Source organism: Mytilus galloprovincialis, chromosome 3, assembly GCF_965363235.1.
Source record: "Mytilus galloprovincialis chromosome 3, xbMytGall1.hap1.1, whole genome shotgun sequence".
NCBI classification, from domain to species: Eukaryota; Metazoa; Mollusca; class Bivalvia; order Mytilida; family Mytilidae; genus Mytilus; species Mytilus galloprovincialis.
In genome coordinates, this window is record NC_134840.1 from 64,433,289 (window position 1) to 64,453,468 (window position 20,180).

The following is a 20,180-nucleotide window of genomic DNA, read 5'->3' on the forward strand; positions in this document are numbered from 1 at the left end:
TTGTCGCGATTTAAAAAAAAAAGAAAAAGTATCGTACATTACAGTAAATATCCATATTTATGCTTAAATGAAAACTGTCTTGTTTCAACCATGAGTTATACTCTAAAATGTTAAAAACTACAGAACCACACAGCCAAACAGATTATCACTCAAGAAAATGGATGAATATTCAAAAATGGAATTATCTTATCCAGTTTAATTTTTCCTCAGCAACAATAAGTCTGTAATAGACTTGGCTTTTACTTTTGGCTTTAGATTTTCGATGAATGGAAAGACCGTCTGATAAAAATTGTCAGTCATTCCGTAAGTCATTCAACAAATCATATGCCTCAGATCTTAGTTAGTTCTAAACGTTATGAAGTAATCTCGAATATGTTGAAAGTGAAGAAGAAATAACATTCAATTCTTAGAATTTTTGTCATTTTTTAATGTATTTCGTTTAACTAAAGTTTAAAACAAATCCTTGCTACATTTTATGTAAGAATTTAGGTAATGTCACTACACGAAACAAACAATTATGTATAGCATGTACTGATTTTGCATCAGAAATCTAGAGTTTCTAATCAACAATTGCTGCATACGATATTTAGAATTTCTTATAGTTTTGTCGCGATTAAAAAAAGTAGCATACAATCAATATCCAATATATAGTTATGCTTAAAACTGTTTTAGCCAAATGTTATCGCCATGATACTTCAAAAGGTTGAAAACTACAGAAACACGCAGCCAAACAGATTATCGGTCAAGAAAATGACTGAATATTCAAAAGTGGAATTATCTTATCCAGTTTAATTTTTTCCTCAGCAACAATAAGTCTGTGATAGAATAACTTTTGGCTTACGATTTTCGATGAATGGAAAGACCGTCTGATAAAAATTGTCAGTCATTCCGTAAGTAATTCACCAAATCATATGCCTCAGATCTTAGATATTTCTAAACGTAATGAAGTAGGTAAAATGCGCAGATATGAAGAATGTCTTAATGAGTTTGATGCTGGAATTAATAGACATTTTAAATACAGTTAATCGACGATACTGATGAGACTTGTCAAGCGTACTGAAAAGCACGATTGAAATTCTAAAAGATAATCTTATCTTGTACAAAAAAAAAAAAGCAAATATCTTTTAAAGCCTAATTAAAAATAATTTAAATGAACCCACTTTACCACATTTTCTGTCTTATGAATTTGCCGTTAATACACCAGACAGACGCATTCGACTCTTAAAGAGACGCTCCTAGAAGCATGAACTGCTTAACCGGAAAACTATCAAATTTAGATGTTTATTTTTTTCTGGCCGTCAATTTTTTTTCGGAAATCAATTATGTGTTTTGAAATATACCGGTTTTCGATTGCTTTTAATTGTAATGAAGCTCAACGAATTATTATTTCTCTAGTATCGAGATCGTTATATAAATGATTATCATTAAGATTGATAAACTCATTGGCAACTTCATTTTATATTTTCGGTAAAACACCAAAGGCTCATAAACATTATCCTTTATGACTTTATCTTTGACACATATCTTTTGTACAGTATTGGTCATAAGATTTCATTGGCAATCGGGCATTTATTATCATTTTGTTATGTTTACAGTTTCTGTCTATTTTTAATATTTTGTAAGATAACAAAAAGAAATGCTGGACAAGTGTTGTTAATAATGGGCAATTAAAACTACAAGAAAATCGATTGATGGTTTAAGTCATATTAGTAATTCAAGATCCTGTTTTGCTGATAGTTTTCCTTTACAGTTTCCGATATTAGTATTTACGCTTGTCGTTAAATATAATTGGATATTCGGTATCTATCATGTCTTTTCCTAAATAAACGGTCAAATCCTGAAAGACACCCTCTTAAGTGATTGACATCGATTCTATTGTTTAACCGTAAAATATTGGTGTCAGCAAATTCGACTAACGCCGTCCAAGGACCTACCTATTTAATACGTATAAATAAAGGCAACAGTATTATACCGGTATTCAAAAGTCATAATAGTTTCAAAATATATGATAAGAAGAAATGCTATAACTGACCAAAGCGCAGAATTTATTGGCTTCTATAAGTAGTCTTCATATACGCATTCTTGTGGATCTCGTATTGCTGACTATTATCGTTGTTTTTAATTTCCGCGTTTTCCGCCAATATTGGTAAACATCGTAATTTGAGGTAAACAACTATCTGGAGTCAATAAAACCCTTCAGTCAATAATATAACCATTGTAAATTTGGTATTGATGACTATTTACGCTGATAACTGTCTATTAAATGGTTTCAGGACAAAACGTTAGAATTGGTAAAACAACGTGTAAATTGAAAGGCAGCACTAGAAGCTTATATTATAGACTATCATCATCATAGATAATTGATGGTTTCATTATTTTTATTATCATAGATTAAAGATGTTATAGAGATCCAACTCAATATCAGTTGATAGGTATTTATAACAATGCCTGCAGATATGTAGACAGTAATTCTTTGTAAACTATATTATTCTGAATAAACAAATGCAATCTCTTCACAAGAACTCACTTAATAAACCCAACATTATTAGTAAAAGTAATCGATATCGTTTTAGAGTAAAAACATATAACAGATAACAAGTGTCACCATTAACTTTGAACAGTACAACAGACTATATCAACCACCCAACTACTAATACAAGTTTTGATTCACCCCCCCCCCCAAAAAAAAACCCCCAAAAAACAACGAACAAAACTTTATGAAGTTAGTACAGGACGGGCAAATTATAGCTGCTTCTTAATGTTGTTTTCATGTCAAATAGTTTTACAAAGTGGACGACTTTTCCTTTCTTATTGTTAACTTTCCCTTTTATGAAGTGTACGGTTAAATATGCGCGTGTTTACTGGGACTCAAAAGAGAGACTTCTACAGCAAGGATAAACTTTAGAAATGAATTATATCACATATATGTTGATTATAAATCTAACAAGTTTTGGAATATCATTTAAATTTTACCATTTAGCTTTTCTATAGATAAACAAATATTCGTAAATTCATAGATTTTTTTCGTCTTTTTGCAATGAATTTGTGTACAGGTTTTTTCTGGACATTGTACAAAATCCGTGTCTTTATGCACTGACTGTTGCTTTGCTGTAAGAAAACAGGTTAAAACTACGAGCACCGATATAAGAGTTTGTAAAACGAGAAGAATTCATATCAGATATAGTGAAATATAGATTAAAGGTTGCTTTAAGTAACTAAAAGAATCCATTAATACGATAGCGTGTTGTATTGTTTTGAATATACCTTATTTTTGTTAAAGATTTCTGTTATTATGAAGCAAATTGGTTTTCCTGTACAAAATTTGTGTTGTAAAATCTGAAATAATTACAGCTTCAATCTGTCTTATCTTCGAAAATTAAATCAGATTTAAGAAACGCTCGGAACATAAAATATTAAAACATTGATACAACATGTGTAATGGAAAGCATTTCGGAAATTCCTAACTCATAATAGGGGTTTGATTTGCGAATTATGTATTAAAAGTAGATCATTTGACACACGTTTATGATAAACAAGTTATAAAGTCTTGTAGATAAACCCCCCCCTTTTTTTCTCGTCTTCATGTATTAGATAAAATACAAAGGTAACAAAGAAACAGGCCGGTAACAACCGTTGCCGGGTAGTTTTTCTGCACGAGTAGTCAGGTCAAGGTCCGAGGCGATAGCCGAGGACCTTGACCTGACTACAAGTGCAGAAAAAACTATTCGGCTGGTTGTTACCGGCCTGTTTCTTTTGTTACTTTTGTTTTTTTATCTGAGTTGTACGACGTTTCAAGAAAGTAATAATATATTTTACAAGACTAAACATTTGAGAAACTTAGATAGCCATAAAGCAGTAAATGTAAGTTACAGTATAAACTCCTTTATTTTTTTCATTTCCCTTCAACCGAGAATCTTATAATTTGATAAAAAAAAAGAACCATTTGAAGTAAAAGATGAATGTTGTACACATTTAAGACTTTTTAGAATGCAACTTCGTAAAAAAGTATATGATGAATGGATGAAACAGAAAGCGGGAAAGGGGGGGGGGGGGCTAATTCATTTTAAAATAAACAGGCTGTGATCTTTATTTTTGATGAAAAAATGCAGAATGTGCCATTACATTCCCCCCAATCCCCCCCTTAAAAAAATCGTAAAAATCGCGCGTTTGTTGCCAAATGCATGAATATAACATTCAGTGGTGGGGGTTCCCTGTGTTGGAACAACCCTTTTTTATTATCAATGCATTTAAATGGGGACATAAAGTTGCCCCCTTATTTGTCCTGGATTTGGACCTGGATCCGCCACTGATATAAATTCGATAACAATATAAATGTATCAAAAGAATGAATTTCCTAGTTCATTAGTGAATGAAAAAATGGATTTTGTCTTAATATTATATAAATTCAGGCATATATTTTAATTTTTTTTAAAATTCATGCTCGTCTCTAGATCTGCAAGTTTTGATCGGGATTAAACACGTGTTACATTATGATCCAATCGCAGCTTATACCGATTGATGACATAAGTTGAATGATTTTCTTCTAGATTTGCTGCTTATTTGGACGTGTATTACATGAACACTTTTTGTTTATATGATCAATCGTGCATTGGTGAGTTGATAGGGATTTTATCTTTTGATAAGATTTGATTTTTATTTATTTATTTCCTGTCTTATTTTTATTGAAATATACACGTCAGTATCATCATTTCTTTACTCTCAGTGTTGTCCAAAATACTATTCATGTCCATATATTGAAGAAAACATTTATCGACCTAATATTTTGCTTCATAAAGTGGGCGGTATGTTCTTTTTTGAGTATACTAACTATATACTTTTCAACGCTATCACCCAATTTTTTTTGTTTAAATTAGCACTATTTACGGTATTCGGAAAATCAGGAATCATACAAAACAGTAATTTGTCATCTGCTTGACCATAATAATTTTTTCTCGTAAAATTTGGGATCAAAATATCTTTTTAGGAGAAACCATACCCCCCCTTTTGAAGTTAAATGTCTAATCCCTTAGTGTACTGATATGAATAGTATTTTACTGGAAATGTTTGAAAAAAGATATTGATGCTAACGTAAATATTTTGTTCAATAAAAAGACAGGAAATAAGTCGGTGAACCAAAAAGTTCGAATCTAATTGAAAGTTAAAGTGCCCATGAACTCACTGATCATGCACGAGTGATTCTATTCATAAAAAGTGTCCGTGTAACAACTAAAAAGAGTCCGTGTATCATCTAAAAAGAGTCCGTGTAACACCCGTTAATGTACTGTTTTTCTATAGCTCTGCGGGGGGCAAAGTCGTACAAATGCGTTGAAATACAAGCATAGATCTCGCTCCGTTTAACAGTTAAAAGGTATATAATGCGAAACTTAAAATTTATCTATGAATATCAATGGTATATGTGATTATCAAAACATAAATTTTGAGTTTATCCTTAAAGACGATGTCAATGCGAGTTTCAAGTGAAAAGAGGTAAACAAAACAAATAACGTTTTTAAAATCATTTGTTTGTCTAAAAGAGAATATGAATAAGACTTATAAAAGTGTGTAAATTGTATTACAGGATAATACTTCTTTATTATTTGCGTCAGACTCGCATTTCATCTACAAAAGACTCATTCATGACGCTTGAATAAAAAAAAAAGTTAAAAAGGCCAAAATAAAGTACGAAGTTAACTAGTACAAGACCAAATTTCCTAAAAGTGTTGTCTAATACAACCAAGGTTATCTAATACACGCATACTTATTTTTTCCTATTGGGTGTATTTAATTGAAACCGAGATATTATACTAGTAGTTAGTTTAAAAGTGTAGATTTTAATGATTTTTAATGAGGTCTCCCAGCAATCTCATATAGAAAAGCATGATAAAATGTTGTCTCGTTTGGATCCTCTATGCTCTTCAACTTTGTATTGTTTGGCTTTATAACTATTTTGATATGAGAGTCACTAATGAGTCTTATGTAGACAAAACTCGTGTCTGGCCTACTACATTATAATCCTGGTACTTTTGATATCTATTGTGCATTGTTATAGTATCTATCATAAGTTGTTACGTTGAATCTCTATGGCATCTTTATTCTATGATAGTATGAATGAAACCATCAGTTGTGTATCTATTATAGAACTTACTTACTGAGTTTGTTATTTATAAATCATTAATTGTTTTACCGCCAATATTGTCCTGAATCGGTTTGATAAATACAAATAAATGATGATGATGATGTAAAAATAAGTTTATATGTATATAGTATATCTTAAAAGTCTCTCATAAATCTTTTTAAGATTGGTACATGCAATGCAAATGTTTTAATGTTTTAAATCTATGTATGTGAATCTCATTTTATGTTTGTATGTGGTGAGACTATAATAAAATATTGAATCTGAATCTGAATCTACAAATAATCAGGGTAAATGGTAATTAATTCATGATTAACAAAATGTATAGCATGACTGAAAGGAACAATTGACTCCTAATAATTCCCTCAAATTACGTTGTTTCCAATATTGGTGGAAAATTCAAAAACAACGAGTAAAGACATCAATACAAGATCTAACACAACGCAAATGTAAACTGATGTATAAATTGCTTATTATAGAAGTCATTGGCAATAAATGCTGCTTTTATCAATTATTGCATTTCTTCCTAGTTTATATATGGAAACGTTTATAAGTACTTGATAGAACGATGAAGGCGTTAACTTGGGTGAGACACCACTCGAGATATTATAGTTAACACAATATTGTAGAGTTCAATCATTTAGGACGCAATTTGACCTTATAGTTAGGAAATATGATAAATACAGAATATATAATTACTTTTAACGATATCTTGCTTTAGGAATTTTCATTTTTTGTAATAGAAAACAACGAAATTATTTAATATGTAAAAAATGTCATTTTTTGAAATATTATAATGTCACTGAAATCGATATAAGCAACAGCATACCAAACACACAAAGGCTCATTTTGAGAAGAAAATTATATGTTTTAGTTGCGATTTTCATGTACATTGCTGTAGCATTGGTATGATGTCCGAATATATATACACTCTCGATTTGAAAAAAAAACTGTAAACCCGGTCCTTCCTCAGTTTCTAAGCTTCATAAATAAAACTTGATATTTTCCTGATATTGACATAATAGTATACATATATTTACATATATGTACCAATCAACTGTATTGGCAGAAAGTTTAAAAGATTAAGATCTTTGCTATAGCGGGGACAAAATACTGGATCTGATTTGAAATCGCATGAATATTCCGATAACATGCATTTATTGTGCATTTTATAACCAAGGTACAACGTAACAAATAAGGGGTTCTAAGTTCTTATACAGCTTATTTAATTTTTTTAAATCAGCTAAATTTATCGATAATATAAGTTTAAAAAATTTTGCAATAAGTTTCTGAGTACAGTTATTGTTATGAACATATCTTTATTTCGCATATGCTGACTGCGTGCTTTTATCACACGCATTTTTCGAGCAAAATGAAATTTATCAATTAATTTGGCATGCTTTAATTGTAATTTTAGAAACAGAACACAATGTAACAATTAATGCGAGTGAATATACCGATAGCATGCATAAGTTGTGCATTTTACAACCACAATACAATTGTACAATTAATTCGCGTAAATATACAGATTTCATGATTTTATTGAGAATTTTACAACCGCAATACAAATGATCAAATAAATTGGCGTAAATATGCCGATTTTAATAGATTATCGTTGGTCATCACCAATGATAATTTGTTTATCGCTATTTTACCTATGACGACGTTGTCAATCTCATCTCAATTTCATTAGCAAAGCCACGTGCCTCCTTAGTTTCTAGCGATAATTTTCCATCTCAAGCGGTTAGCATCATATGAAAAATTATCACAAAAAAAAAAAAAAAAGATCAAAGAAAAAATGCACAAAATAGCGATAACATGATTTAACTGTGCATTTTACAACCACAATGTAATACAATGCATGATCAAATTAATATGCCGATATCATGATTTTACAGTGCATTTTACAACCACAATACAATGATCAAATTAATTGTAAACGTAACCATCAGTTTATGGTCAGTCGATTGCATGTTTTTTTGTGCATTTTACAACTAAAATCAAACGGAACTATGAAGTCGTCCGATAGTACCGATATCGTGCTTTTATTGTGCGTTTTAGAACTGAAATACAACGCAACCATTAATTCGCATGGTGATGCAAAAGCATGCTATTATTCGTGTATTTTACAACTAAAATACAACGTAACAATAATTAATTAGAAAAAAAAATCCCAAAATCCAATGGGAGAATTGTACCTGAAATTCTTGCATGGAAAATACTCAGGTGAGAAGAGCAAGAAAAAAAAGTGTTTTGAATACTGAAACAAAAATTAATTACATAACTTTGATTTGTCCAATGAAAATAAAATTCACTCAGAATATTCAATGTCGTTTATGCTAAAATCACAGAACCTGCCATTCAGAACACACACACGTATCTAGATTAGATTGAATTACAAAAATATGATTATGACGGATCAGCGCAAGTTTGCCTTGTAACCTTAGTGAAAACAATTCACTGTTATGATGAAGTCTTTACTTTAGAAATTAAGTCGCATTGTTTTCATTTCATTTTCATTTTTTCCACCTCGTTTTCCTTTTTTAAACATTTATGTATCCCCATTTTTATTTTGCTGAAAAGAAAGTGATGGATTGCAAATTTTAATTATAATTGTAACAATTGCCAATTTTCAAGAATAGGATCAATAACGATGGCATTTATTGTAAAGAACAATAAACTAAGACAATTATCTTTTCACTTATTGTCGTATAATTCGTTTGAAGCGTTGAGGACAAAGTTTATTTCTAGACATATCTTTTATTAGTGTTTCGATCATACATCATGTAGGTGTACATGACTGAATTTATTAAGGACTATTTTTTGCAAACTCGTCTGAAATTGGAGACGGATCGTTCCTTAATGATTGGATTTAAATATATGTTTTTAAATAATCAATCACAAGAAACAGTCGTGAATCTTTAAAACCTCTGCATGTTTATATTTATATTTTTATTTCAATTCTTGTGTGTGAGTTCAATAATAACTGGTAATAAGATTCATGTTGAAGCATAGCGCACATTACCATAACGACGTTTATAAATTAATTGTTTTGTTGTTGTAATCTATATATTACACATACGACAGTTTTTTTAAAACACTTGTATCAGCAATATCAAATTACATACAGTAACCATCATAAGATTGTACTGATTACTACGTACTGTTTGACCAATAGAAGTGGTCTAATTCTTTGCGCTGTTGAGATTCTGTCTCATTGACCTATACACCTGATCTCTTATTATTCATATTATAAATTGACCAAAGAAAAAAGAAGATTTAAGTCAGTCACTCTTATACAGGGCGGGTTTACTAACAACTGAAGAAAATATTTTTTTAAAGCCCACTGGTGCCACATGCAGCAGATACATTTTTTGTTATTTTTCAGTGTTGTGTATTGTACGGATGTTGGTGTGATAAAATTGTATTCACTGTTGCTTGTAAGTTGAACTGGTCTTTTATTGTCCTATAATTTGTGCATGTTGAATAATTACCTAAAGTGACGCCGGAAATAGCCAACTCTGCCGGAACAACCGAGTTCCCCTGGCTTTTGTAAGGTTCCAGTTGTTCAATCTTTAGTTCTTTGAATAGTGTTCAAAGAACCGTTGGTTTGTCTTTTGGTATTTTTTTGTTTGTCATAGTGTTGTCTGTTTAATTGATTATTAGTTTGCGGGTATTTAATTCATTTATCAACGGACTAGCAGTTTATAAATCTGCACATGAAAAACATTCCCTTTTAAACTTTTAGGTTTATTATTGCTATGGTTTTGTTTTATAATCCATTACACTCTTTGTAAATCAATCAAGCAACTGTAAAATATCATGCAATAATAATGCATTGGGGAATAAAAATACATTTACAAAACAGTTAGATAATAAAATTTTGGTTGTTAAGAGCATACACATTTTCTTTAAGTGGTTTGATGAGACATATTATTCTCTTGCTGCTAATTTTGTTCATTTTTTTGTTAGTTTTTGTCGAGTTGAGCAAGCGAATCATATTTGGAATTTCCATCTCTATTTACCAATTCTATTAACTTTGAACTTTCAATAAATTGACACTTATATATAATATTTATAACAAAACCATGAAATCATGTGCTTGTCTTTCTTTCTCCGCCGCAGTGTTTTCATACATTTCACAATAAATAAGATGTAAAAGGTTAGTTGATATAGATAAGATCGAAACATCAAAACAATGCGCAAAACAATTAAAGTACCCGATGAAGTATTAATAAATAAATAGATATATTTATACATTATAAATATATAAATATAAATAGATTATGATTTAATAAATATATAAACATATATCATCTGTTTAATTTATTGTCAACTCTCTTTGACTCCAGACGACTCAGAGCTTGACATACTGTTATGGCTCTTATCTGTTGTTGATTTGTTGAGCTCTTAATGACTAGTATACCCTTTTGTGTATGTATATATGTCAAACTGACCGACATACACATTTGGTAAAAATATATCAAATGCAAAAGTAATTTAGCGGCTCAAAAACAAGACCTTCACAGGTCAGTGTGTTGTCTACAACAATAGACAAATATCTATACAATATGCAAAGCTCCTAAATCCTTGCGATTCGAGAAAAAAGACGTGAATTTTAACAGGACTTTCACGTTAATTTATTACATACAGATATTTCGTTTACAAAATAGCCAGAATGAAAAAAATCATTAAGTGCATCGACACAGAATACTGGCGCGCGAGATGAAACGCTAAACTAATATTGTCCTATATTAAAGAAAACTAAGGATATTAGGTACCATCCATGACAGAAAATCAGGACATGCACAGCAAACAAACACACAAAAACAAAGGAACAGCGCTTTTATTGCTGTTCTTCATCGCAAAATCCCAGTAAGGTCTTAAAAACGGGCCAAACATATCATCTCCTCAGAGCACATTAAGACAGTCCTTAGCACAGGTTTGAGTGTTTTTGTTTGGCAAAATAATCCATAAAGACTAGTCTTACGTACACAAAATGATAGTATGATATGTTAGTAAACTTTTAAAATTAATTTCTATCTAAAATTTAAAAGATATACATCCAATATGCAGGAAACAAAATCCCCAAATATATCGCGCAAAAAAACCCCAACAGAAGACGAGGTTAGCATGTGTTTATTTTAAACATCATTCGATAAAATCGTTCACATGTTATGCATTCATGTACTTGTGCACCCTAATTTTTTTTCCTTCATAATATGACCTGTTTTCCCCATTATCTTTAGTTTTGTTTTTACGTTGACGCGTGCTTAATACTTATACTTGTATATGTTGAACATGTTTATTGAGGCCAAGGATATTAGAGTTCCAAGTATGTTAATTCAAAATTATCTAACTAAATATTCTTACAATAAAACCATTATTAAAAACGGAGATTGTCTGTGTAAGGTACGTAAATCGAAAGCATTGTGTCATGTATTAACCATAAAATAATAATTAAACGAAAAGTAATTACCGACCAACGACATTTTAATGTTAAATTGTTCATAATTTCAAACCTAGGAAACCATTTACCATTAAAGTTCAATAATTTACTGCTTTTCAGGACATCATATTAAAAGAATGTAGCTTAATATTGTATTCAGTTCATCCATTTAATATAAAATAAGGAGATGAGATATGAGTGTCAATGAGACAACCATCCATCAAAGCTCAAATGACGAACTAAATTAAATCAACCATTGGCCACCTTACGATCTTCAACAATGAACAATACCCATATCGTGCAGTCAGCTATGAAAGCCATGTTTCGTAATGGATGCTTTATATGGTCTTAAATATTGCCTTCCGGACGGGACTAATAGACATGCCTCTATAATATGGAATTTACGATTCGCTGAAAGGTTTTTTTTTGTACTAAAGGACTAAAGGAATCAATTTACATTAGACATTCAGTTAAAATATACAAATGTATACAGCTGTATGCGTAATTAAAATTGTAATAAAAAATAGTTATCGACTGGCGGTAGCATGTCTAAACCGAAACAAACCAATAATTGTATCTTTAAAACAAACTCGCCCATGTATTTCTTTTATACATCTTAAATAATTATATTGAATTTATTTTAAACTAGTATTTCACAGTATAGTTTATTAGAATATTAATTTTCTTGTTAAAAATATATGAAAGTATGAACATTTATAAAACAATTCAGCCGTTTTCTTTAAAATATTGCAAATAATCACACTTGTTATTTGTTATGATAGTAACATATTTTTTCCCTGCAAAATTTACCAAAACGTCGAAACATTGAACAAATTTATATTGAAGAATGGTGTTTGCGAAAGAAGAAAAATAGTCGAGAAAGGGTACAATTCTATAGGCCATTAGGGGAAAGAGATGGTATGACCGCTTATAAGACAACTTTTCACCGGGGACCAAACGGAGTGCATATTAGCAACTATATGTCACCATACGGTCTTCAACAAACAGCAAATTACCTATTAGATAGCAATAAAAGTACACGACAAGACAAAATGTATTTCTATTCAAACGCGAAAACAGACGGCTTCCTGTATGATTTACAAAACAAAATGTGACAGCAACAAACGACAGCCACTTAACTATATGCTACTGACTTCGGATAGGCATACTCAGGCATTCCTTAACATGGGACAGTGGTATAACAACACACCATAAAATTACTGTAAAACTCAGTTTGAAAGAAAATTAAAACTTACAAATAAATCACGTCTACCATATTAAAATCAGTAGCGGATCCAGGGAACGCGAAGGGTGTACGTCTCCCCAAAAAGATTTATCATATCATGTTTTTTTCGGGAATCATATGGTGTTTTAGCATCTATATAATCCGTTAAATGGAATTACACCATACCTTTTTATATTTCTTGGATCCAACCCTAAAACTACCAATGAGTACACTTCCAACAGACTTAGTGTTTATACGCCATTAACAATCTGGTTATAGGAATTATAAAGTTACTATACGAATCCTTGCAGTAACATAATTATCTGTGATCCAATATAAATAAAGGAAGATGTTTTATACACGACAACAGAACCAGCCCAACATGATAAATCCAACCAATATGAAGAACAGGAAGTTTGCCAAAGTAACTAGTTAACATTTTTGTAATATGTCAAGTTATATATTTAAAAAAAAACCTTTGTCTAAAGATAAAGATAGATTTTATATATGCAATCAATGATATGCTATTAATGCTCAATTTTCAAAATTATTGGGAACAAAATGAGGCATGAGACATAAACAAATAATTGCTGGCGATGATGGTCCTAAATTCGGACGAGCCCTAGGCCTTGCACACGGGAAATAGTTAAGCTAGGGTGAAATAAAAGTATATGCGTACATATTTTATTTTAAACTGCGATTTCTGTAAGGCTAAATTCCACCTGAAGAATTTTGTTAAAATAAAATTAAGAATGGAAATGGGGGAAAGACTATTAGTTCTAGCTGTGAACATTTCCTTTAAAACACATATAGAACGGAATTATAGGGATCACAGTCTCACAGATTATTTTGTGTAGTCCTATTATTTGTTTGAGTGATGTAGGGGAGGGGGATATAAACAAGCACGAAAACTCACGATTTTGAAAGGCGACACTGTCACGAAAGTCCGAATACTCACCTTATTGGGCAAGTTTTGCCGTAGCTCTTTAATAACGACAGGTTTAAAATGAAAAACAGAAGAACAAAAACAATAGAAGGAATAACTTTCGAAAACAATACCTTATCAAAGAGTACCAGCAGTTATAATACAGAAAGCAAACTTATGGGTGCGGGAGTTTCTCTCTATATTGAAGACCCATTGGTGGCTTCGGCTGTTGTCAGCTCTATGGTCGGGTTGTTGTCGCTTTGACACATTCCCAATTTCCTTTCTCAATTTTATTACAATACTACTTGGTCTGATGAATATGTCAATTTCATAATAACATGCAGCCAATATTCAAACTTATTGAAGATGAAAAAGTAAAAATGTTAATTTCGTAATAGACATTTCATATGCATTACATAAAAGAAACTCGCATCTATGGATTTTAAAATAATAAGCACAAATTATTTGGTAAATAGACCAAACAATCCACGTGTAACCTTTACACAAAGCATAATGAAAGCTATAAGTAAACTAATTTGCTTAATTTTACACAGCAGCTGCACCGGAATGCTCCGCTTGTTAGAATGCTAATGGTTATTTTATTTCAAACACTGTTAAGATATAATTTAAAACCAAATGAATACAAAAGTAACATAATTGATTGATTCTAAATCAATTTCTATCCCTGAAATAATTCAAAACTGAGAGTATTTTTCAAAATTATTTCATTATATTCACAGACTATAAAATCAAAACATTTTTTGTTTTGTTGATTTATCAATATTCTATTCCTAGAAATCCACAACGAAGACTAAAATTCATACGACTTTTTTTTTTTTTTTTTTTTTTTTTTTTTAAAGTAAAGACATTACAATTATTGTTAACGCAATTTTATTTTTCTAAGAACCAGAAGTTATTTAAACGACAGCATATATATAATATCATAGATGTACATCTATGATAATACTAAATAATAGTTTTTAAAAAAGTTTTTTTTTCAGAATGACAATGTTTTAAATCAGTGGTTCAGTTTTTTTTTTTTAAATTTTAGACGCAGCTGCAGTCCTGTTTTAATAACAAACAAAAAATTATGTAATAAGTTAACCTTGTCAGAATATTGACTTTGGGTTCTAAAACAAAGTTCAACTTGACATTTGCAATTGAAAACTTTGTTAAAGCGTAGCTGAGAACACGATCACACTACAATAGCATACACTAAAAATATAGAAATAACATAAATCATAACAATTCGATGAAGAAAAAAAGAAAAAAAAAGATTAGTTCAAAATAGGAAGAAAAAAGTAATAGTTACCGAAACGAAATCATTCCTTATTTCTTCTGAATCATCTTGTCCCAATGCATACGTCACAAAACATCCAACAACTATACAGAGTCTTACAAATTCCATAATATCGCAAACTACCAAAAGATATGCTCAAACTTTTATTCGCCTAGTTCTGTTACTGTTATAATTGACAAAATGAACAAAGTGGATGGTAATATACAGGTTGGGTAGGATGTAACTTACTTATCGATCGGTTCGGCGTAATCTGACTGGCGGGAAATAATGATAGACCACTAAAATAGCACGGAGATAGTTATGACACGAACAAAAGAAAGCATCATTTATCGAAGCTACTTAACTAGGATCATTAAGGAATTAAAGGGTATAGTGAATGGTTATTTTTAAAAGTAATCATTTACATGTCAGAGCTAGTGACATTTTAAGCGTTTAGGTTATAAATACTTTATTTTGATTCTAGAATAAAGTTTTCGTTGCATGCGACAAACAAAGATATTGGTAATTAATCAAATCTCTATAGTCCGTTTGACTTCTATAAATCCTCAGAAAATAATTCTTAAAAATTCATTTTTAAAGATAAATATTTGTTTTCTTCATGTGTGTTAATGTATGATATATACGAACTCTTGACTATGAATATCATAATGTTGAACCATTTATCTCATTTAAATAACTCTGGTCATGTGATTACTGAGTTTTCTGTATGTATGCTTTTGTATTTCTCATTGCATACAGAAAGCTCAGTAATCACATGACCAGAGTTATTTAAATGAGTAAAGTCACATGGTACAATAAAACAGGTTTAAAGCACATGTCTAATGTTTTTGTTTTGAATGGAAGGCTGTTACACTACTCACACTTACTCTATTGAGTATTTTATATTAAAAAAATAAAAGTAACATAGAGACCTAATGAGTAACTTTTTTTTATTATTGGTTCAAAATTGTGATATTCATAGTCTGAGTTCGTATATTTCATACATTAACACACATGAAAAAAAAAAATATTAAATTTTATTAGTAAAAATTAATTTTTAACAATTAATTTCTGAAGATTTATAGAAGTCAAACGGACTAAAGTACACAAAAGGATGAATTAAAACAAATGTCCACAAAAAAAAATCTTAATACAATTAATATGACTTCTACCAAAAAAAGAGTTTTGTCTTGTATCCTTATACTGTTTATATACAAAGACATAAACAAGGGTCTTACATTTTTGTAGTATTACGTTTATGAAAGTGACGTGTGCGAAGTTTTGTTGCCTTTTATACAAGAGAACATTAAAATTCTTATACATTGGTTACTATTTCTTGGATGATTATGAATTGTAAAGAATTTGAAGCTGCTTTCGCGTGAAATATCAGTCTTTGCAGCCAAAGACATCATAAATAAAATACAATCAAATAACGCAGACAGTCTACATATTTGTTTAATGTATACATGATTCAATGAAATATAAGAACATAATGAATAGAAATAAATTATTCATATTTTGTAATACTAAACTGTAATAAATATGACCCTTGTGGTCAATAAGATGGTGTAACAAATATCATTGTACAATAAATATCACACTGATTTACAGTATTTGTTTTATCAAATTGACATTTTCACAAGTAAAATTAATAATTTACTGAAATTAAGCACGAATGGTACTACAAACCGTGAAATGGACACATATGCACCAAAATAATAAAGACAGCGATATAATAAAGCGAGGAATATGGATATCCATGTGTAGGTGCTTCAGCTGTAAATAGGTACTAAAACACTGACTATAAACTCTTCAAAATCAACAAAAATTAGCCGACTACAGATCTATCCATAAGTAACTCATGACCCTACATCCTGTCGAAACTGCTTACTTATATTTTAGTCTTGTCCAAGGTCATGCGTTTCTCAGACTGTTTATGATGATTTGATCCTGAATTCGTTGGATGTGTAACAATTGATACTTTAGTAAAGCAGAACATGATTTATTTATTACTTGTAATCGGCTTTGAATTATATATCAGTAGTTGTTTTTGTGCCTCTTATCGTGGTTTGGCGTTAAGTCAATTGCAACTGTTTTTTACAGTCTGTTCTTATTTTGTGCACCAACACCACTGTTCAAAAATACGGGTTTTGTGGAACGCTAACAAACATATGCAACCCTGTCACGTTCTTGATGCGTCTTTCCAAAGTCAACAGCCTTTAGTTCAGTTATTGTCCGAAGTTTATGCCTGTACTAGTTATTCTGTATAAATTGTTTTGTTCAAAGTTATGTCTTTAGTATTCTCTAAGGAATTGTTTCATATTTTTCACGTCACGCCTTTTATAGCCGACTATATTGCACGAGTTTGTCTGATTTGTCTTATATCCACCGATTTGAACTTTGGTTGATAGTTTTATACATTCTTCTTAATTTTATACAGTGCGATTGGGTCACATGATAGTCTTTCATTTTTGCTTATATGCTTTCTCTGTATGCCATTTTCCTTGTCGACATTTTTGTTGGTTTTTAGTTTAAGTTTAAACATATTTATTTATAGTGGATTGGGAAACAAGTTTTGCAACTTATAGTAATCCCTTTCCACTTTGCGGGTGCGAGTGCTGCCTTGTAGCGGCATTAGCCTACTCTTTTTCGAAATCTACAAGGGTGTCTTTAACGTGCAAGAGATATGGCTCTCTTTTAACACGGGTCAGCAATTTATAGTCCCCTTCCGACGAACTATCATCGTGTCCTCAAGACCATACTCGCAGATGGTGTCAAGGGAGAGCTTTTTTATATAGTGATTGAGATTCTAACAAAATGTTGACTGCTGTACCCCAATTTTTGACATTTTTACCTATTATGTCTGTTTGTTTTGTTGTCAATATACATGACATGGAATGTTGTACGTAGATCATAAAAGTGAGAGGTTTAACTAGCTATAAAACCAGGTTTAAATCACAATTTTCTACTCAAGAAAATGCCTGTACCAAGTCAGGAATGTGATATTCGTTTAATGTGTTTGAGCTTTTGTTTTTTTCAAAAAGAGACCTTCCGTTTTGAGTTTTTCTTCGTGTTTTTTTTTTACTTTTTACTTAAGACCAAATATCTATCACCCTTGTTTTTTGTAGTTGATAAGCAGTTTAAATTTGCATTTAAAAAGTATTTCACACAACTGTAGAATATTTTACTTTGAATGACATTCCTTATGACTTTTTTGTCTAGTTTACCGTATCTATTTTCCTGACAATTGCAAAAGCACCACGGCCAATTTTGAAATGAAGGTAATTTCAAATGAAAATTACACTTTTAATTTGTTCTTCCGAAGTGAGTCTAAGAAGATCACATGACATCTACAATTCGTTACCCCATTTAGAAAAAAATATTTTATTTTTATTTCTTAATATGCATCGTATTAAATTTCTAAGAATGCTTCACTTTTTAAAAATCCTAAATAAACTGTATATCCTTTTAAACAAAACAGTCAATTATTCGTTGGTTGTTTTTGTCTGTCTCTCTGTTTGTGAGAAAGCAACGATCAATCTCTATGTGCGTGTCTGTTTTTTTAAGCAGATTCTATGGCGTTAATTGTTTGAGTAGGTTTTCAAGCGAGTAAATCAATTTCTTACAAGTGACATCATACTGTTATATTTAAACTAATTCTAAGTATAATTGCTGATGTTGAAAATTGAAAACGTCTTAGACAGATTTTCTCTTTACAGAATGTTTGAAAAGTATCATAGATATATGGTTCAATCCGTTTTCTAGAGTTAAATACAACAAAATCACGCTAGGTTCTTCATAAAAAATGTTTTATAATGACAATCGAAAAATGACCGTCTAGATTCAGAAGTCCAATAATATTATTAACGCTTTATTCTTAGCAATTGCTTGTGACAGAGTATCATTTCATTTGGACGAGCTGTCAATTATTTCTGAAGTAAACAAGCGCATGAACGTGTTCTCCGATAATGGAGATAAAAAGTGTTTAACTGCTCCTTTATTCTACGTATTAATGGAGGGAAGCAGTACCGGTTTACACTAATTAATGATTCTTGTGATCATTTATAGGGTAATTACTCATTGAAGCTAACTTGAGCTGTGTTGAAAAAATCGAGAAGGCAACAAACAATCAATTTAACCCACTATATATCTAACAAACTATAACAAAATTGTTGATAAAGAATTTTTTATTTCAGGAGCTTGTCAATTTTGTTTGGATTATTGCGACTATATACCAGAGTTCATTTCTATATTTAATGCAATATTGACTTCGAAATCGTGATATGTTATGTTAATTATTTTTCTTAATTGAAAACTCTTCTTGAATGAAGTATCGCCAAGTTGGATGTAGCGATGAAACGTTATTTACACAGTATATATGCAGAGGTTACAAGTTGTCACAAGCATTCTCGCCACCTATTGTACATAATGAACAAAAGGGATATGGTTTATTATGGTATATTTTAACACTGCTGTCAATTGAATAAAATAGAATGTTCTTGAAGGTTAACTTTAATATAGATGGTGCATTACGAAAATCACTAGTATAATCGTCATCGTTGTTACATGTAAAATTATCATCATCGTCTTCTTCGTTGCTGTCATCGTTGTCAGTTGTTGCTTGCTCGATTTGGTTATTATCAACGCTCTCCATAGCTGCCGACTTTTGTGTCAATCTCTGTATTTGTAGTGGTCTTTCCGAGAACCCTCCGCCCACCTTTATTTCTAGTCATGCTTTTTTACACAGCATTTTTAATTGTCATACATACAATGCTAAGGCCACACCAATTTGATTCCTTGTTCGACGGACCCGCCGCACCTATTTTTTTCAAATCAGAATTTTTTTATTTTTTTTATATTCCCGCTTCCCGCATCCGGAAATGTAATCATGTCCATTTCCCGCACCGTTTTTTAGTAAATATTATAAAAATCAACATTTGTTTTTAAAATCACAGTCTATTAACCTGTATATAACGATTTTAAACACCAAAGCACCCCACCACACTGTGTAAATATCTGTGAGAATATTTGTTTCAGCATGAAACCTATTTATTCAAAGTGGGAGTGCTCCGATTTAAATTTATAACAGCGTAAAATACCTGTAAAGAACAAAAGATTGATTTCTTTCCCCCTTACTTATATTCCCTATCAAAAAGAATAAAGTACAAA

The 20,180-nt window shown here is 30.8% G+C and overlaps 1 protein-coding gene across 2 annotated transcripts in view; it reads right to left on the reverse strand.

Annotated features, from left to right (window-relative positions):
• Window positions 1-15,228, reverse strand: part of LOC143068630 (uncharacterized) — a 28,806-nt gene extending 13,578 nt beyond the window's left edge. Inside the window, exon 1 of one of the 2 annotated variants that reach the window (XM_076242845.1) lies at window positions 15,045-15,228. In XM_076242845.1, the coding sequence (XP_076098960.1) occupies window positions 15,045-15,140 (96 nt within the window). In that variant the 5' untranslated portion in view covers window positions 15,141-15,228. The remainder of the gene's footprint in view (window positions 1-15,044) is intronic. The other variant, XM_076242846.1, reaches the window with a different exon arrangement.
• Window positions 15,229-20,180: the final 4,952 nt, after the last annotated feature.